We start from the raw sequence: 21,254 nt of genomic DNA, 5'->3' as shown, positions 1-21,254 counted from the left end.
GGGAGAACTAACCCTGCAGCATGGCACCAATATAAGCCTAGGTGCCATTTTTGCTCAAGGAACCTTAGGGAATCCATTCTCCTTTCTTTGATGCCTTACCCATAGGTCACCTGTACTCACCATCAAATTTGTTTTCGGATGATGCAGTGGTCCAAACTGGTCGGAATGACCATGATACATAAGATGGCCTCACAGGCTAAAGCTGAAGTATCAACACAGCCTGTCATATTACAGTTAGATGGGCTAGCTACATCAGCAGTCTCTCCTTACACTGTGGAGGCAGGTAACACTGAGCTTGGCTTGGCTTGCCTGGTAGCCTGGGCGAGGTGCTTTGCAGTTCAGTGCAGCGTGCTAGTGTTAATGTGACAGGACAGCTCTAGGGGGCAGGCAGGCAGCACTTGGGTTGTGTTGCTGTCTAGACAATCCCCCTCCCAGCAGCTCCGCAGGGACCAGGCCTTTAAATAAGAGCAGTGGAGAGAAGAGGACACAACCACTGGCTCACTAGCTCTGGGAGGAGGGGTGGTGTCCACACCGATCAGCCCACTGCAGTCCAATGAGAGGGCATTGGGAGTGGTGAGAGGTGACAAGAGCATTGGAAGACAGTAGGGATGGGTGGATAGATGGATGATGGATGGTTGAATAGATGGAGGAAGGGAGGGAACTAGGGCATACGAAGCGCTATGATGCTCCGTCAAGCTGAATGGGCAGCAAATATCACAAGTGGGACTTTTTTTGGCCACTCCTGGCTTTGCACTTTCAAAAACACACCCACACAGACACGGAACAAGCTCTTACTGGCAAACTTGACAGGTAACGTCTGATTGCAGGCCCCCAGTGAAGATTTGGTCAATGATGCAGTTACAGTGGTTTGGATTGTTGGCCTTCTTCCCGTTGTCATCTCCTGGGGATCACAGGGAGCAGAAGGTATAAATATACACACACACACACACACAGAGAGACACGTAAACACAGATTACACCGCAACCTCTTTAGCACCTCTGAAGGACTCTCTCTCTTTCTCACTTTCCCATTCCCTTGCAGTGGAGCCTGTCTGGCACTTAACTCCCTGGATCCTCTAGAGCCAATCAGCGCAAGTCTTACTGCAGGGTCTGTGGGTGAGTCAGCCTGTCAGTGCGCTGCAGCAGGGCCTATTGACATTCCCCACACTGCCTGGTTGCTGTCCCCTTGGTACACGCTATTGTCAGTCTCCTTCAGTATGTTTCCAGTGAAGTAAGGCACTGTGCATTGTGGGTAGATCTGAGGCATAGCTCTACATACTGGATTGGAGCCAGTGTGTGCCACAGTCCCCATCACAGTCCTCTCAGTCTCTGTCCTGACACTATTGTTTGCATTTTGTGATTAGGTCAGACTTGAGTGAGCAGCAATCCTATGGCTGGCTGGACACTGGGGATTCAGAGCATGCACAGACAAAAAAAAAATATTTACCCTAGAGTAGATTTCTCCTCAAACTGGACATACTGTGGTTTTTAATAAAACACCTTTCTGTCCCAAAAAGTGGTGTACACACAACGCAAAGTGTATTATCTGTGGATGATCGGTTAAAAGGAGAAGTGAAGCTTACGGGTGGTGTCCCCTTTGCAGTGCCGGTGCAGCACGTCCAGCGCTGCGATGAGGAACTCGTGGGCATCCTGCTGCTCGTAGCCCGCTAGGTGGCGTGCATGAGTCCACACCAGGTGCAGCAGCCGGAAGGGAATGTGGGGCGAGCGATGGCCCGAGTAGAACTGGAGACCAGGGAAGAAAGATGGGGAGGGGGTGGGGGAGGAAGCGGGGGTGGGGGCCGGGGTGGGTAGAGTGTGGTTAGCCTATTTTTCCAGGTGTTACTGGGTACAGTACATTTCATCACTTTTCAGCCAGTCTCGTAGCTACAATATTGCTCGTTGCTCATCCACTATTCATTGCTGAACCACAACATAGATCTTCTCAGACAGAGGGGAAACAATCACTCATGTTTATTATATGACTTCTTTACTGCTCCAACCCACGCCTCGTCAGATATGAATGAATTCCACCGCACATCACCTACCAGCGCCAGCTCTAATGACAGGACATCCATAGAGAGGGAAGGAGTGAGGCACGAGGAAGAGAAGACAAAGTGGTTGGGAAAGGGGAGAGATCAGAGCAAGAACATCCATCTGTAAATGCTGCTGAGTCTTTGGGTTGCCATGGGGATTGGACTGAATGACAATCCAGGTCAGGGTCGGGAGATGTGGGGAAGAAAGCAACCGAGCTGAGGAGAGCGGAAGAGCTGGCAGGGTGCTAACACTACGATGCAGCACCAGCCACAGCCCATTAATGCCAGAGAGGGCTTTTATTTCTCGCGCGTTTGGGTGCAGGCATGTACACGTCGCACACACCTCTCTTTAATCTCCACAATTCTCTGTGAAGTCTGATTGAGCTGTGAGAGGGGGAAACATGCCACACTGATGTCTGTTTTGGATGTTACAGACTCTGCTCCTCTGCAGCAGTTTGAAGGAGCTTGACAAACGAAAGACGAGGAGGAAATGGGGAGGGATGGAGGGAGAGGGAGAAAGAGAAGGGGAGAGAGAGAGAGGGGGAGAGAGGGAGATAGAGGGGTTGATCAAAGTAGGCCACACCTCTCACCTCCCCAACTGTGAGAAGCTGTGTGTGTTTGCAGAGTCAGAAGAGAGCTTTTGTTGCCGATGTAGAGGTGGGTTCAAAAAGGAGGGTGGAGGACGGAAATAAGTGATGCGATTAGAACAGGCAACTGAGTGAGTTGGGGACAAGGCATAGAGGTAGAATGACTTGGTAATTATAAATGTGTGTGTTAGGGAGTTCTTAAATAGAATCAATTCTTTCACCATGTTCTATGAATGACCCTGACTTCTTCGTTTCAGACACAGTTGAATACTCGATAAATTATTGCCTCCCTGGGTGATAGAGGTGAATGATTGCCTCCATGTGCTATACAGCTGAACAGTTCAGCCAATTGAGACAGGGCAGGGTTGTGTGCGTGTGTGTGTGTGTGGGGGGTTATCATTGATGACTCAACCCATTATAGCACAACTCGCCATCTGTGGGCCTATATATACCGGGAAGTGAGAGGGCGTAAGAGAAAGCGAGGCAGTGTGGGAGCAGACAGGCACCTAGGCAGCCATTACGTAACATTCAGGGCCAATGAGTTTGTTACTTGTAAAATGCTTTACTGGGGAGAGTTGGGATGAAGAGCACAAGAGGACGAAGGCATTTCAGGATAATCATTTATGCTCCCACGGAATTAGCACATGCAGGAAACTTTTGTATCAAAGAGTGGAGATTAAAAGGCTAAATAGTTCTGCAACATGACATGTATTCCAGGCTCCTTGTAAATACAAATTTGCTCTTGACTGATCGGGTTCAATAAAGGTTAAATAATTGTATTCTTCTTGTTCATCTGTGGGGAGCTCTGTTCATTCCTTTCAGGCAGGGATTTTTTTTTGCCTCGTCTCTCCCTCCCTCCTTGGACTTGACAAAAGAGCGCAACAGTGACTCAGCCTTCTGCAGTGGGTTACACTTGGGAGAGAACATTCTGTATTATATGGTGGTTAAAAACTCTCAAATCCTGGCTCAGTTTTAACCGAAACTATATAATTTTCTTTTCCTTGTGGGCTTATACAAACCTATATGACAAGTTGAGACACACATACACAACCAGCGCATCTTACCTCCTGAAAGAGCTGCGACATCTCACACACCAGACAGGAGTTTGATTGCATCTCGCACTTGTGTCTGTCGGAGAGAAAGAAGTCTCGCAGCAGCGGTGTGTGTGTAAGGGCCTGAACGATACAGTTCATGAAACATGTGTTGCCCAGGTTTATCAACCCTCGTAAACCTGCAGGACAAGAAAAACAGAGAGAGAAAAAGAATAACAACAACAACATGTCAATTAATATTAATCAAACACTACAGTGCCTCTTGATTCATACTGCTGCCAAAATAAGGGATTTCAATCACTCACTTAAGACCAGACCACTCTCTCCCTCTCTGGATTGACAGGGGCTTTTAGCTGTGGCCAACTTGCTTATTGGTAATTGAAAGTTAACCACAGAGAGCATTAATGAGTCAGTAGCCAGCAGAACTACCCACATAGGCTCTCCGAGTCCCTTTCCCTATGGAGACTTAGCTTAGCTTGCCTATAACAGTTTTAGTCTACAGCTACATGGAAGCTTAAAGATAATTTCTATATTGTAGATTATGGATATGTACCAGGTTGGCAGTGTGGTATGCTGGCACATCTCAATATGGCTGGATAAGTGTTAAACATAAAAGCCGCTGGCATTTTCAGATTTAATTTGTTGTGCAGCTTGGAAGTTAACAATGTGGTGCTGCGTCAGGTCTGCCTGCAAAAGTGCGTGCCCTGGAGCAGACCCCAAAGCTGTGAATGGATTCGACGGTCAGTTAAAGCGTGAGAGGAGAGCTGTGGTCCCCCAGTTAGAGCCAGTGGAACAGGTGAGACCCAGTGTGGTCCGGGGTCCTGTCCAAAGAGGGCAGGTTTGGTTCTGGAAGAGAGTGCTCAGCCAGGGCTTAAACACTTCAGACTGGTCCTATGTGTGCGCACATACGCACACTCAGTCTGCTGCCTAATCAGGGCTACCAACCAAGCTGCTTAAAGACATAAGGGAGTGATGGATCGCAGGAGATAGTGAAGGAGGGTTGAGATGGAGGGTTGGGAAAGTGGATAAACACATACAAAAGAAGAGAAACAGTGAGGAAGGGGGGAAGAAAATAAAATGACAGACTGCTGAGACAATGAAAAAAAATGGAAAGAAAACAAGATCGGGGGGAGACACAGAGAGAAATATAGGCCCACTGTGGTGTGCATTTATCAGAAGGAGGGAACGCTGTGTTATGTCTCTCCCAGTGCAGTGCCTATGGGGCTGTCCACTCCTGCTGACCTCGGGTACCCTACTTAAATGCATGAGTGACCCCCAACTACACTTGCGCCACAGGTGCATGCGCTCACACACAGCTATAGAGAATCCCCATAACACACACAGCTGTCTAGAGATGAAAAGCTGTGCTGATTGGGACGTGTGGACTGAAGAGCACAATCTATTGCCCACCTATGGTACAGTTTGTAGTGATTTTCCTCCGCTTTGGATTGTGCCGTAGTAATTCTAGCTCCCGCTTGGTAGGCTCCCATGTCGTGTATTTCTCCCCTATGCCTGTGGACATGAAGAAAGACTAATGTGAAGGCACTGAGATATCAGATAACCTTGTTTAAAAAGCGAGGTACTAGGACAAGGTGCATTAAGTTCTCTGACAGAAAATAAAATACTATACCTTGCAATTTCCAGGCTTTCCTCTGTTCCTCTTTGGCAATCTGCTCCATGTCTTTGTCGTATATGTAGTCTTGACACACAAAACAATATATTCCACCGTATAATAAGTCTATCGCTGGAAGCAGGAAGGAGGGAATGAGAGAGAGAAAAAGAGAATGCACAATAATTAGAAATAGATTTTTCAAGCACAACAATAGACCTTGGGTTTTATTTCACTGTCCAACCTTATTGGTGCAGCCAGCCTCAAGACAAGTGCTTTCTCTACCCTGCATTTTCTACTCACGGCTCTCTATTGATTGGGGCCTTTTTGTCTTTCCATCTCATTGCCTCGCACTGAACAATTACAAGAGATGTGAGGGGAGCAGTGATGGAATAGGTGTATTTGTCTCTCACCCCCCACCTGCGCTTTCAACTAACCCATCACCCCCTTCCATTCTCAAACTCCACAGTAACAATACCTCGGTTCTGTTGCCGTGACAACCTATTTTTAGCCAAACCGGACATTTGTCTGTTTTTTGGTACTACCCGCAGTGAGAATATGAAATTAAACAAGGGGCTTAACATGACAGAGAACACCGAACACATCGGTGAAAAACATGTGAATGGTGTATGTTATGTTATGTGGCCGTATATCCTCTTGAATTGCCATTATTTGTGTGTGTGTTTGTGTGTGTGTGCGCATGATGAAAGATCATACAGACCAATAGATCATGCAGCAAAAAGTGCTTTTCAGAATGAGCTAGCTTAGTACCTCACATAAAAAGGATGGCCTTTTCATGTCATCTTTATCTGCACTGGTTAACCAACCACATTTGGTAACAGCGAGGGAAACGTTGAATACGGTGCTCATCCGTGGCCAATAGCAACCAGTTTAGAGAGAGAAATGAGTAACATAAGTGGCAGAGAGAGGAGGAAGATGTAGACTACGATTACTCCATAAGACGGAGGCAGAAATCCATAAATCTGGCTCACTGAGTGGAGGAGGAGAGGAAAGAATGAGGGATGGAGAGGTGGAGGGGAAGAAGATGTGAAAGGAGTTCAGAGAAGTGAGGTTGCTAGCAGTCTAGCAGACTGGGGAGTTAGGATTAATTTGATTAGAGGTGCAGAGGAACAGAGTGCCAATGCCAGGGAGGCTCCTGTGGAAAGCTCAAAGCTAATTAACACTGTAGAACCCTGCACTTGGTGGGTGTGTGTGTGTGTGTGTGTGTGTGTGTGTGTGTGTGTGTGTATACATCTGCCTGAGAGAGAAAACACAAGAATCGGGCGTGTGTACGCATGCTAGTTGCATGGGAAAAAAAGTCTATGCACATCTACACATATGCAGTGAAACTGATGCAATGCTTAAAACCCATTACAACCCTTCAAGATGATTAGCTTTAGCTAGCCACCCTATTGTCTCTCCTGTGTCCACATTTAGTTATCCTTCTAGGGATGATATCAAATTCACACTCATTAGCTCCATTGTTTTATTTGGGTCCCATAATTAGCATGTAAGGTTGAAACTCGGCTTTCTGGTAGCTGTGGATTAGCGATGTCTACCCCTCCCTTACCGCTGTATGAAGGGGAGTAGAGCGGCTTAAACCCATGACATTTGACTGGCTAAGGCGCTCCCAGTAGAATGGTAATGTGCTGCGGTTAGAGTGAGGTTCAGCTCCCTGTCTGCTGTAGGCTAAGAGGAGGAAGTTGCCCAAAGTAATGCTGTAATCCCTTACTGATGATGTCTGATACTGCAGAGGTCCAGGAAGGGTACATGTGAATGTGAAGACTGATGTGATGGGACTGAGCCTATTTGAATCTGCCTTGGAAGTGCATGGACTGTATGAACCCTTTCTATCTATGAGACTTAAAGGATTAGTTTGCATTGTTTGACATTTCACATTTTCTGGCACATCTCGGTGATGATAACTCATGCTGACCTGCTGGCTCTATGTTGTATTTTGAGTTCTGACATTCCTATGTTGTATGGTCCTATATTCCTTGGGGGCTTGTGAGTGAGTGAGTGACTTACCTAGGTTGTGTCTCTTGTTTTTTGCGTGCTCGTGGATGTGTTTCTTGGTGAAACAGCCGAAAAAGACGCAGTAGAGACAAGAGTGGAGCCGGTTCAGGTGGGCGCCGCACATGTGACAGATACACGACTTGGCCTGGAGGGAAAGACCCAGGGGAGGGAGGGATGGGGGATGGAGGGAAAGCAAGAAAGGAGAGGACATTCAGTAAGCACTGCAACAGGACCGATCCCTGAGCGTTAAGAGGGGTAGAGTGGCGTAGCTAGATAGAACGGGACTTCCCTGCCTGCTGGTTCAGATATTTATCCTCCACAGTCAGTCACACAGTGCATGGGGACATACTTAGAACTGATATGAAGTACAGACCAAAGACGACCGGGCCTGCTGACAAATCCCATGCAGTTGAATAACAGCATATTTCCGCTTTGAATCTTTCACTCTCTAACACACATAGGCCATGACAGGATTTTATGCATGGCAGGCACACTGGGGAAGGCAGGCAGAGTGTGTCTGACACACACGCTGACAGCGGCTGGAGTGTGTGTAATTGGTTTGAGTACAGCACTCGGAGGTGACCGGAGAATTTGCGCATTAGAATGCCTCTCGTCTTTAGCAAAGCTGTTAAAATGAGCTCTGCATGGGCTGCACAGGAGAGCATGATGTGTATGAGAGCGAGGGAAGGGGGAAGTGAAGGGGAGGGGGAATAAGCAGAGAGCACGTCGCCTCATGTGTAGATTATCTTTGAAGGTTTAACTGTATATTGTCGGAAAATGAGAAAGAGGGAGAGGGGGAAACTGAGAGGTGCTGTTGGTCTAACACGAACATCCATGCCAGACAAAATCTCCCATTAGCAAAGACAGAGGAAGAATGTGAAGGGAGAGAAAAGAGAGACAGCACAGAGAGCGGTACACAGACGAGTGGAGACATCTCTCAAAGGAAGTACAAGGGTCATGGTGAACATTCTAGCATTCCTGGAGAGGAATGCAATATAGCTGCTGTGTGTGTGAGTCTATGCAATAACAGTAATATGAAGACCCACAGAGCACAAGTCTACACAACAGAATTGTTCACGAACGTACAATAAAATACATGCACTCTTTCTTTTAACGCACAAACCCAATCCCTGGCTCTAGCAGGTCGTCACTGTAAAATCATCCGGCAAGCACTCAAGCTAATGAACGCAGCAGCATGGGCCAGCAGAAAGGCAGACTAGCTGGCTGTTTGCTCTGATGACTGAAGGTGTACAGTAGGCTGCTGAACCCGGAGCCTTAATTACTGTGGAGCTTTGTGAGGCAGCGCTGTCTGATGACTGAGATGGACACACAGCCAGTAGAGTGTCTTAGCAGCGGCTCTATTGGAAAAACAAACAAGTAAAAGCACAGGCTAACATGTGGATGTGATACCCAACACAAACATTTGAGACCCTGGTTGGTAGGAAAAAAACTACTAGTGTGAGGAATACTTCACTCTAGTTTTGGACCTTCTAAAAATTGTACGGTGTGCAGATTGTATACTAAAATGCCTTGAATTGGAATTGAAAATGGTAGGCAAATGCAAAGCATTTGAGTGGTGATTGCACTAAGTGTCAGATAAACAGCCAATGCCATTTCCTTGCCTGAATAGATCTGTTGGTAGTGAGAAAGTGCAGCAGAGAGCAGTCTGCATGCCTGCTTTGAGAGGTAGAAATTGGATAATGGTAGAGATGGAGGGAGAGAAGAGATAGAGCGGTCTAATCAAAGCCCATCAGGGTGCAAGCTTGTCACAATGAGTGACCCACTAGGCAGGGAGAGAGGAGGTGTTAAGCAAAGGGAATGAGATGCAAAATGGGAAAACTATTGGCTGGCTACATCTATCCATATTCACTTTCTTGTACACTGGGAGGAAACTGAGTAGCCTGTAAGAAAGACATGGACACACACCTAACTATCTGACATGAACCCAAGGGCCCTGCACTGTACCGTCTACCTATAGCCATCTTTTGACTAGGAATACAATGGTGGAACCTGACACCATTTGGACAACATTGAAGCTTATTGTGCAAGAGTAATAAAAGGGTTTCATGAGATCAGTTTCACTTCCTTCTCCCTGGATGACACATGGCACAGAGCGGTTAGCTGGGGAACACAAGGAAACACTCATGATTAGTCATAAGTCAATCTCTGCAATGGGACAGCTATAAAACTGACAGGCTTATGCGGCCTATGTGGCACAATGAAGCAATGTCTACCTTACTAAACAGCCCATAGTCTAAGACCTAAACCTAAATACCCATTACAAGCCAAACCCTAAATCGGTGTTGTCTGGATTAGCTTCCATAGCCTTGGGTGTTGATCTGTTTTGAGAATAAGCATCAATGACTATAAGTGGCCTATTTTAAACAACCTTGGTGTGAATGCTAGGGTAATGATTGTGGGTGAGAGAGGTAATCGTGAAAGACAGTTAGCATTCATGTTGTCCTGCAAGAAGAGTTGAGGCACAGCAGCCCCAGTTACCAATGATAGGTCTCTCCTCCCACTACACACCTCAGCCCTATGTGCTTCAGACATGCTACCTAGACTTTTAGATAGTCAGCTAAGACAATGAGGATGCAAGACAAGTACAAGATCGGACTACATGGAGCACCAGACACATACTACTGTACACACACTGCCACAGAGACAGGCAGCCAATCCCACACACAGGGCTGTGTTTTGGCTGAGCCTCTATGGATGTGGGCTGGATTATGATGACAGCGCAGTATAGGGGACATTCAGAGTCACGGACACTAAGCTCTGTTTTTATTTATCCTTTCCATGTGGGATGAATGAGGAGCGATGGACAGAGGAAAGAGACACAATGGTGACTAAATACAACCAAGATCAAGACTGACGTCTAGACTCTTTACACTTGTAAGGTGGACCGTATCTCAATTACATGGTAGAAGGGAAGGGAGGTCAAAGAGGGGACGAGAGAAAGGGCAGATGAAAGAAAAGATAAGGAATCTTGATACTACAGAGTGAGTCCAGATGAGATCCCAGATACTATAGCAAAAGGTTAAAGCGGAGGCCACATCATGTGGAAACATACAAGGGTTCTACTGACCTCTTACCTCTGATACTTGATCAAGCAAGACCATACCAAAATCCTGAATCCACATCTTTTGTTGCCTCTCTTAGCCTATTCATCCTAAGGAGGGATGCTGTTGATTCCCACTCCTCCTGCATTGCACCAGGACTCCAAGTCAAAACAAGAGGGCCTGCCAATGCCGCGCCCTGCCCTCCTCCTCACCCTCCCCAGCCTCCCACCTCCTTTTGCCGGGTAGAAAATCCATCTCTACCCCCACCTCTGTGGTTCCCTGGTGTCTATTCCTCAGTGTCAGCAGTCCTGCGTCTCTCCGCCCAGGGCTTTTAATGTCCTATTAGATCAGCTATTGATCAGCCGCTGGCTCAGATGACTGGAACAAGTGTTAGACAGGTAGCTAGCTCGCTATCGCGCTGCGCTAGGCTGCATCTCCATCTGGGATGCACCCTGCCAGGCAACCTAGGCTGGACTCCTTGTCCAGGGGAATGACTGACTGATGTACAAAGCTGTTAATAGATGGAAGAGGAGATCTGGGAAGGTACTAGATGGTTTATAGATCTCCAATGTAGCAACAAAGTGAAGATCAGATATCATTACATGCTTGGTTCGGTCCACTGGGTCTGTGAATAGCCTGTTGATAATGACCTGGGTCCAATGACAATGAAGCCTTTAACCATGTTGTAGGTCTAGCTACACACATTTCAAAAAGTAACAACCTTGCCTCTAACGTAGCTTCTCCATCTCTTCCAGCATTCTCTGAATCTCACTCCATTATTCCTCCCTCAGCATTTAGGCTAATGCATTCATATATTCAAATGGAGCCAGTGTATGAGCCATAATGTGATGAGCTGTGACTGAGGACGAGAGAGAATGACGATGATGATGATGTGGACAAAGGTCTGGCTCTACTGAGCACGCTCCAGCTGCTGCAAAGAACAGAATAGGGAGGGGAGGGGAGGGGAGGGGAGGGGGAGTCAATACAGATTAAACCTCTGCTATATGAGAGCAGTGACTCACCATGCCGCTTCACACTCTATATGCTGTGGCTGGCTGAGACCAAACCTTGCTTCTGTACATGCGCGCGTGCGCGCGCGCGCGCGCGCACACACACACACACACACACACACACACACACACACAGTGGACAAGAATTAACAATGGCAGACATGCATACCACACATTAATATACAAACGTTCACAATCTTTAGCTTACACTTAACATATGACCACATGCATGATTGCACAAGCATAGGAACACACTGACAATGTTACACACTTGCTTGTGCACTCACACACACACACACACACTCCTACTCCTCTCCTATTCTATATTTAATAGGAACAAGCCTAGGGAGGCTGGGGAAGGAGGCTGATGGTGATGCTCCAGAACTGTGCTGCCGACTGACCCCTGGGGCTGCAGCCTGTCAGGGCCTTGGCAGGATGATGTTGTAACCCCCCACCCCCACCCCCACTCCCCTCGCCTCCACATCCTCCCTTCCTCCCCATGACTAATGCCTGGCCTGTCATCCATAGTCTCACTGAGCAGCCCTAGACAGACACACAATATGACTCTTCCTCTCCTCTCTTCTCAGCTCCTTCTCCATCAACTCATCATGACCTCTATTGACTACCTAAGACATGCCATGCGGTCTTTGCATGATACTGTATTCCCATTTCATCCCTATGAATCGACGTCAAGGGAAAGAAGAGGGACTGTGGAGTGTGGAATATGGCCTCATAACGTCACACAGTGCTATGGGGACATTATAGCTGGAACCTGAGCCCCAGTCTCTGGAATCTAGCGCCTTGTAAACTCCAGGAAAAGGGATAAAACAGAATAGAATGTGCATGGAGCGGATCTGAGCAGAGATGCTCATGGTGGAGTAGCTTTGATGCCATGATCAAATGGGTGCTTGATGTTCCTGAGCAGTTTGTGTGAGCTGTGTAGGTTGGTGTGATTAAAGAGGGTTTGCAGCACATGTAATGGATCTAGATAGCAAGGTAGATGCCTAGGCATATGTGTGTGTGTGAGTGGGGTGTGATGTGAGAGAGAGAGAGGAGAGAGAGAGAGAGAGAGAGAGAGAGAGAGGAGAGAGAGGAGAGGAGAGAGGGGAAGGAGAGAGAGAGAGAGAAGAGAGAGAGAGGAGAGAGAGAGAGAGAGAGAGAGAGAGAGAGAGAGAGAGAGAGAGAGAGAGAGAGAGAGAGAGAGAGAGAGAGAGAGAGAGAGAGAGAGAGAGAGAGAGAAATGAGTAGGACCAGTCGTTCTGTTAGGGGAGAGGCATATTGTGCTTGTTGATTTCCAGAGGGCCCGAATAAAAAAAATAAGAGGCTGCTGCTTGAAAAGCTTTAGTTTTGAATCACAGAGAACTAACAAAAGCACAATGCAGAATTATCGTTTACTGTAATAATTACAATATGCCCTACAAGAATCATGCAACAACAGATAGCTCTGGGCTGGCTAGCTCTGTCCATGTAAGCACATTCAGAGGCCTTCTGATGGAACATACACCAGATACTTAAAAAGCTGCTGTGCTGCCTCATAAAAGAGTCAGGAATAGGAGCAGGCAGCCCCATCACACAAGAGCACCAAACCTACATTTATCCAATTCACCAGTGGGTGGAATGAAACTATGGCACGCCACACACACAAGGAGGAGACCAAGGCTGCAAAACAACAACAAGCAAAAACATTGACAAACAAACATGTATGGCGAGAGGGCAGATCATGCAGAGGGCAGTGTGTTTGTGTTTGTCTGCACAGATGGTTAATAGTCCAGCTCCAGCCGAACAAAAGGCTCCACGATCATTTGTCAAACCTTACAGCTACCAGATGCCCTCAACCAAACCCTTCCAGTGAAAGAGCACACGTATTCACACACACACACACCCCGAATGAAGAGGGAGTGCTCATGTGACTCACACCCCAAGCACGGAACATTTGAGTGGTCCCCTTGGAGCCAAATCTCCTCCTATCAGATCACATGACGGCCTCTTCTTTATCCCCCTGGCACCAATCATGGTCCACGGAGCCCAAAACATGAACAAATTACCTCCAGGAAAATCTATAAGCACTACCTATAGACTAGCTGTACAGGGAGACTATTAGTGCACTAAAGGGTCTTTAAAAGCGAGTATATATAGACCATTGCTAGGTTTAGTAATGAATTCTCTAGCTAGGGTCTAATGCCTTAATCTTCACCTTTTTCACAAGGGCAGAGAACCATTTCCACACAAAAAACCTGGTCCCCAGCGAGGCTGTCACTTGGGTCCAAGGCTTTAACAATGGGGAATAATTGAGTGTCCACACTAGAAGAGATTGATTGCCTCTTGGTTTTGGGCCTGGCCTGCCCCCGGAGAGTGATTGACAGCTCATTAGCCAGATGGTGGCACTAAGGGAGGGCTGGAGAGCGGCATCATTGGCTGGCTTGGGCCGTGACCAGCATGCTTTGCAGCAGTGATGTCTTCCCAGTGCCTGGTGAACAGTCAAATGAGAGGTCCCATCTCTAGTCAAAGGGAGGGCTAGAGGGATGGGATGAGAAATGGTGGGCGGGAGGGAGAGATGGATGGAGGATCAATCGAGGGAGTGAACTCGTCCGGCCAGGAGAGGCAGAGAGCAGAGGTGGATGCAGCTCACACACAGAAATGGACAAACCTAATCAAAACTTCAATTCATTCTCTCCCTCAGTCATACAAATACCCAAATTCAAGCCCAAGTTAGGCCTAAATAACAAAATATATAAGCTTGCACGAAAACACGAAAGCACAGTGGTCACTGCATACATACTGCTGCAGCAACCCCTCCCAAAAAACAAAGCCGCTGTCTTGTGAACCATGTCCATGCATTTTTCATGAGGCTCCCCTCCATTACTGCTCTAAAGGCAAAGTTTAACACTGTCAAATTAACAAGCCTCAAGCAGCATCCTACTCAGCCCCTCTAACACCAACCTCACTTTTGGGGCCAATATCTTATCTACTTGATCAGGATTGCTCCCTAGTGGAAGATTTCTAAAGCAAAGCCATACACCAAGCTCTGAGTCGGTGCCAAACAGCCCTTTTCTGCAAACATTTCCCCTCCTTTCACCCTCTCTGATCCGAAAAGACAGTGTGGCAGAACACATCCTGCACAGCCAGTGCAATCAGAGGATGTCAAGTACATTACAACCCCATGCTGTGCTGTTTAATAAGCTGTTGGGATAGATATGACGCCTGGAACAAAGTACAGCCACAACACTCCTGAATGTGGGTATGGGATTTGTATGGGACTCAGGCTATGTTATCAGAGACTGAACAATAATGGAAAGCGGTAGCATGCGAGAGGGACCCCACAAGGTGACAAGCCAGGCCTGAGATTACTCTGGGAGGAGGTTATAGACCTGGTCCCATTTGTTTAGCCTGAGTCACCCAGCCATAGCCATGCTGACTGACAGACTGAAAGCCACATTAGACAAGGCCTGGGAGTGAAAGAGAGAGCGCGGGGGTGGAAGAAATAGGCCTGGATGAGGGCCAGAAACCAACGTCTGACATCACCCAACCCACTGACTGTTCTACACTGAGGCAGTGGGATGAGGAAAAAGGAGGAGAGAGTGGGAAGAGGGGAAAATGGGAGGATTAGATGTTTGGCTATGAATTGCTCGGGATCCCAAAATGCAATGCAAATCACTATAAATAGGACACAATATTATAGTATTGCAATTTCACAATGGACTGAATGCATTGTGCATTTTTAAAAGAGGGGGTATTATTTAGATTTTACCATAAGTAACAGATTTATCTGCATATTAACATATTAGCAACTGCAATAACATTTTAAAATATATAATAAAAACTAAACTATCACGATTCGCAAAATATACACAATACAACGTCATACAATATTGTGGATATATTGCAATTTTTAGCACAAGCTTAATGGGATAATCAAGAGGCAAGGAGAATGGGGACTGAAGTAGGTTTGCAAATAACAAAAAACGAAAGCAAGAAGAGGAGGAAGAAAAGGCGTGGGAGTGAGCACAGAAGAGGAACAAGCGAGGTCTGTGAAGAGGCTGGAGGGATAGATCCTGATGCTTCAAACGTATGCTGATGAGTCAGGGAGCAGGCCTGTGATGTGATGGAGACTGATCTGACAAGAAGATCTGCTCACAGCACAGGAATCAGCTGCTCTCTCTGGGATGGGCCATGCCTGAGTGTATTTCGAGTGTGTTTTTGTGTGTGTGTGTGTGTGTGTGTGTGGTGGGGGGTGGGGGTGGCTGAGAGAACAGGAGGGAGAAAGGAGTGGAGCGTCAGAAGGAAGCAAATGTGTCATCCTTGACAATAAATATATCCACCCTTTCCTACCTTTGAAATTCTCAGCAACAGCCAACAACTGCTTTCTCTCTCATCCTCCTCTTCTCCCTCATCACAAGCAGTAAGGGGGTTCTTATTGAGGGGGTTATGGTTCCTCTGATCATATGAGATGATATATCAAAACGAGAGATGGGGGAAAAAAAGTCTAGTTCAGTCGCCTTTCTAATCATGACCCATTCGCCTTTAATCAAAGTGACAGAGACTTCTTCAAAGCAGCCACCGCTGTAAAACTCTGTCACCCCCCCTCCTTTTTTATCTCATCCAATTTCCACTCAACGTAAGATAATGGCTCTGGGTTAACTGCCTGGCAGATTTCTTCGTGGTGGCGGTGTTTCGGTTGCAGCGGCACCTCTTCCTACGGCTAGTAAATAACAGTGAGAACCGGGCCGAGGGCTAGAACTGAGGAGTCCATCCTGCTAAATGGAGGAGCACACAAAATAAATAACCATGACCTTCATGAATATTCACACCATCTCTCCATCTCCTTAGCCATTCAGAAACTATAAATTATGAATAGGCCTGGAGTTGGGATGGGGAGAATAAACTGAACTGTAAAAAAAAAAAAAGGGGGGGGGGGGGGGGGGGGGGCTTCCATCCATGCGCTGTGCTGGCATGTTTCTGTGCACTTCTGCTTAAGTGGCACTGGCCAATCTGGTGGAACGTAAACCTCAATTAAGAGAGGAAACATCAGAAAGCTGTTCAGATGAAAGCCACTCCAACGCTCGCTTATCATGTGCACGCAATCATTTAAAAACACACACAAACACACAATCCATGGATACGTGAATAGATTAAGGGGTGGAAGTCAGGGGTGGATCAGTGGTCTAGGGCGCATACCATGTAGCCGCGGTGTCCTGGGTTCGAATCCGGCCTGGGACTTTTGTCACATGTCATACCCCTCCCTCTCTAATCTTTCCTGTGTCTCTTCACTACAGATTGTCTAATAAAGGCAAAAAACAATAATAAAAAAAAAAATCTTTAAAAAAATAAATAAAAAAAAGAGGTGGATGTCAAAGTAAGGAACCAGGAGATGGAAGGGGGAAGTAGCCCAGAATTACAGTTCCTCCTCTGCAGTTCTGAAGTGGAAACTGATTTCTCTTACATGAGGTGTACAGTCAATAACTACCCAGAATCCCCTCCGGCTACAAGGCATGGCCGATCAAAATCTTTCTGCTAACTGACAGCCCTTAACATCAGGCGCACCTCAACCAGAACAGGACATAATGAAACACAGAAGCACAAAAGAAGTGGGCAGCATCATGTAAGAGTCATTAGCCTATCATTTAGTGCTCATTACCACAGCCAAGGACAGAACACTATTGTGAATTTGTTTATTCTCACTATCTCCCTCAGTGGACCATCTTTACTGCACTGCTCAATTTGCTTTAATTGTTCTGTCCATGGGGCATTTTGTGCCATATACAAATGGCACTGGAATTTAGGTATAGTTCGCGTTTGTGTACAGAGGACAATAATGCGTTCGACTCGAGACATGAAGGAATCACAACAATATCAAATGTGTCTCCAAACTCAATCCATAATTTACAGCTGACACTAGTGCGCCAGTTCCAATGAACATGCAACACACATAGTGTCCCAAGCCAATACGGTATTTCAACTAGGACCAACATGCCAAAAAAATTATCACTATTACAACTGCTGTGCAGCTCAATAACCTATATCTCCTATTAAAGGATAGGAGATATGCCAAGCCACACTGGGCTGCGTTGTCGTCACTACAAACTGATAAATCTGGCATTTATTCTGCAATTTGTTCCCCACCTGGGATTCTGGATTGTGCATGCAGAGCAGGTAACAGATTTTCCACCAATGCTCCTGCACATCGACTGGGAATTGATTTTAGCTTGAGGCAGCAAGGATGACAGCTTGCAGGGAGGTTGTTGAGGACAGAGTAGAGAAAAGGAAAAAAAGAAATGAGAAAAAAAGAGGAGGTGGAAGAGAGAGCAAATTCAAGATAAAAGGTAGAAAGAGACCGAGTCTGAATACACTGCCAAAACGCACCTTTTCTATCCTTCACTGAATGAAAATGTCCTTCATTTTCCCCTCTATCCAGGTGCTGCAACTCTACTAAAATGCTTGCCATGTGTTTGCCACTGTTGAAGCCCTATAATGCTATTAAGACCAATATGTGGCAAGCTGCAGTGGTAACATTCATACAGTACCACCCAATGCTACTGACATCTACTCAAATGATTATTCCCACACAGCGAGGACAGATGCAGGATTTCTACATGCACCTATTCCAAGGTGAATGTTCAGATACCAGGACGTAATGTAAAAGGCTTCTTAGCCAGCTGGCTCATCATCATCAGTGTTGGACACAAACCAAGACCGCCTCACTTCAGGACAATGCACTGCCTATGTGCTACCGGAGCAGTGTTACATCTGCTCTGCATGTCATATCAGAGAGATGGAAAAGAGGCTCAATGCAGGGGGTGTGAGCTACAATAACAAGACTCCTACTCCCACAGCCATCCCCTGCTGCAACTGGGAGTCTTTACCTCTTACTCTTTAGCCATTGCCCACTGTTTGCTCCTTTCTCTCCCTGTATTAGTAATTCCCTTTTCAAAGCACAATTTAAGGCTAAACTAAATTTTACAAATGTTTAACGCAATGTCTGCCTTGCTGCAATTCTAATATAAATGAACCAAAACAGAGACTCTTCCTTCTCTTTTCATTTGGGTGACCGCCAAAATATAAAAATATGTATGAAGGTAATTACAATCTACTAAGTCACTTTCAGATACAGAGCTGGTATTACACTGCAGTAATACAGTGACAGAAACATAGCTAGGCCCAACAGTGACCAGCAGTAAGTACAAGGTTCCTTCACATGCGAGGCCACAAGTGCATTGCAATGTGGTGGTGTTCTTGAGAGGAACTAACCTTGAGGATTATGTCAGCTAGCAGGCTCTAAACTGGGCGCTTGGTGTTCATGCAGCGTGCCACAAAGTAAGCGAGAGGTGCAGACATGGCTGGGGCATGGTAGAACGACAAGCCAGCAAAACTATATCCACCATATTGCCATTGTGTTCCTCTCAGCACGGTAGAGTCATAAAGAGTTTTTAGTCAGAGAGAAATCTTGGGTGGAAGTCTGGCTGTTCCTGCTAACGCAACGGTCATGGAATGCCGTGTCCTTGTCTGGGATGGAAATAAAAGTCATCATCACTTACACCAACACTACATCACTATTCAACCACCGGGGAATCACGGAGAGATGTCATATCAGGTTGACCTATGCTTGATTAAGCTTGTGTCATTCTTTGCCCGTCTGCTGTACGCACACACACATTTGAACTGGCTAAGAGAAAGCAGGCTCCATTGATTACATTCCCACCAGGCAGCTATCAAGATTGGAATCAGTGAAAATATCGATATGGGAACTTCCCCATGATCACTCCACAAATGAGTTGAACGTTTAAGATACACTACTCAGACTCATGGAGATAGGGGTATGAGATATAGACCCATGTTGAATATTTGACCTTGAGCAAAGACAATGATCACCCTTATTCAGGTTGCAGTGAAAGAGGCAAACCTTTGTCATATGCTGACAAATTTGCCTACCTCTATTTCTTTGTCCTGTTTGCATAACACACAGCTAGATAATTCCATGAATCATTATGAAAAACAAGACAGTAGTGTTTGGTTGGCAGAGACGGTGCTGAAACAGTGAGGCTTTCAAAACAGAGCAGAGTACAGAAGGGACTCTGGACAATGAACCTGAATTCCTCTAACTAGCCACAGAGCAGCACAAAGACAGAAAGGAGCTGTGTCCCTGATTTATCAGGGGAAGCTCAGTGGCAAGTGCCAAAACTACTAGCCTTGCAGTAAGTAACAGTTGAGGGCATCCAAAAGCTGAGAACATATCTAACAAACACATTCATCTACATGGTATCAAGCATTTAATACAGGAAACTTATGCCATGCAATTGCACATTATATTGCCTTTTTCTGTGGCCTACAATGTATGAAATGATTGTTTTGGCTCATTTTGAAATGCACATTACCATCTCAAAAAGTTACCAGCCAGTGTGGCGGGTGACCCTTACTGATTTATCCACCAAAGATACATTTTACCTGCATTTGGCATTAAGCATTTGGCAAGTGTTAATTTTGTGCCCTGGTGGGCCAGTTTCTGTCTTACATTCTGCCCGACAGGAATTCACTCAAAGGGGGACTTAGTCTGTCACAGAAATAAGAATGATCAGGTGCATGTGGTATTGCTCAATTCTCTGAGCCTTTCACCTCATTCCCTTCACGCTTCTGGGATTGTTGAGCGGTTGCAAACCTGGCCTGTGGGTTACTTTTGGGAGACGTTGTGCACGCAGCAGGCTTCAAAGGATGCGCAGATAAATTACTTTTGAAAGAAGACTCAGACTGTGGGGCAAAAAGCAAAGTTAATCATGATGATGTACCGAAGGAGAGTGTGAGCGCTGTGTTAAAAGCCAAAGCTTGTCACTACAAACTGTATAAACAAAAGGGTCATCGACCATCCTGCATGAGTTATTTGCTTTGACAAGCCCCAAACATTCTCAGTAGGGCCAAATGTAGCCGAGCTATGGTTCTGGACAATCTGCTCACAGTCCATCCTCCCACCAATCGATCTTGCCAGCTGTAACAATCCGACACGGCAGATACAAGGATGGGGACAATTTCTTCCAGTAGGCTAAATAGAGAACATCTAATATTCAGACCATTGAATGAAATGGCACTGAGAAACATAGGTGGGAGAGCAAGCAGAGAGAAAGCAAGCCAGCATTTGGTATACTCATCTGAACTCTACTTATGTCTGTGCAAGGGGGGTGGAGGGGGTGTTATGTATCAACTCACCAATGCTGTCCATCCCGCATCATTCTGAAGCACCTATTTCATCACAACGAAATAAAAATGTATGACACATGTAAGATGTGCTGGGATTGCCAGTGACAAAAATCAAGTAATCTACAAAATTTACAGTGCAAAACCCACAATGGAGATTACAAAGCGTATAGATCTTTCAGAATGAACATCATGGCACCAAACAAAAAAGACAATTGCAAATTTGACAAAAAAGGTCTTTTGCCGACCTTTGAGAAAGGTCGGCAAAAGTACTTTAAGTAAGTCAGTTTTATTTAAAATAGAATTTGCAACACAGCACCATGAGGTTTCCGGCACAGTGTAATAAAGAGCTATTTGGTGCTGTGGGCCGGGTAACGTTAGGGTGTGGGATGAGCGCAGAGAGAATTGGCAGGAAAGGGTCATGGGCTGACGCCCCAGCATCCCAACTCGTGAGTGAATGAACGATGCCGGGGAAACACGAACCTGGAGTGCCCAGGAGAGGACCACTAACACTTGCGTCGGCCCAGTGTGTGTGCGTGTGTGGGGACACAATGGGCGAATTTGGTCGAGTAACGTTAGCCAGTGGCCACGATTCACTTCAAACCTAAGTTTAGCCATCCAGCTAACTGGCTTGCTATTCAACATCTAGCAAACGGACCAGCTCAGCTGGATCACTGGCTTCCAGCACAAAAAGGAGTTAAATAAG

General features: G+C 46.2%; 1 protein-coding gene across 2 annotated transcripts in view; it reads right to left on the bottom strand.

Annotated features, from left to right (window-relative positions):
* LOC139930922 (ubiquitin carboxyl-terminal hydrolase 22-like) overlaps window positions 1-21,254 on the bottom strand; it is a 28,617-nt gene that overhangs the window by 6,648 nt on the left and 715 nt on the right. Inside the window, exons 2-8 of one of the 2 annotated variants that reach the window (XM_071924253.2) lie at window positions 20,561-20,593; window positions 7,309-7,441; window positions 5,302-5,415; window positions 5,082-5,183; window positions 3,684-3,850; window positions 1,583-1,742; window positions 796-901 (exon numbers count right to left, since the gene is read on the bottom strand). In XM_071924253.2, coding sequence (XP_071780354.1) covers window positions 796-901; window positions 1,583-1,742; window positions 3,684-3,850; window positions 5,082-5,183; window positions 5,302-5,415; window positions 7,309-7,441; window positions 20,561-20,593 — 815 coding nt within the window. The remainder of the gene's footprint in view (window positions 1-795; window positions 902-1,582; window positions 1,743-3,683; window positions 3,851-5,081; window positions 5,184-5,301; window positions 5,416-7,308; window positions 7,442-20,560; window positions 20,594-21,254) is intronic. The other variant, XM_071924254.2, reaches the window with a different exon arrangement.

Source organism: Centroberyx gerrardi, chromosome 7, assembly GCF_048128805.1.
Source record: "Centroberyx gerrardi isolate f3 chromosome 7, fCenGer3.hap1.cur.20231027, whole genome shotgun sequence".
Lineage (NCBI taxonomy): Eukaryota > Metazoa > Chordata > Actinopteri > Beryciformes > Berycidae > Centroberyx > Centroberyx gerrardi.
Note: the sequence above shows the minus strand (reverse complement) of the source record. Positions and strands in the feature narration are given on the sequence as shown.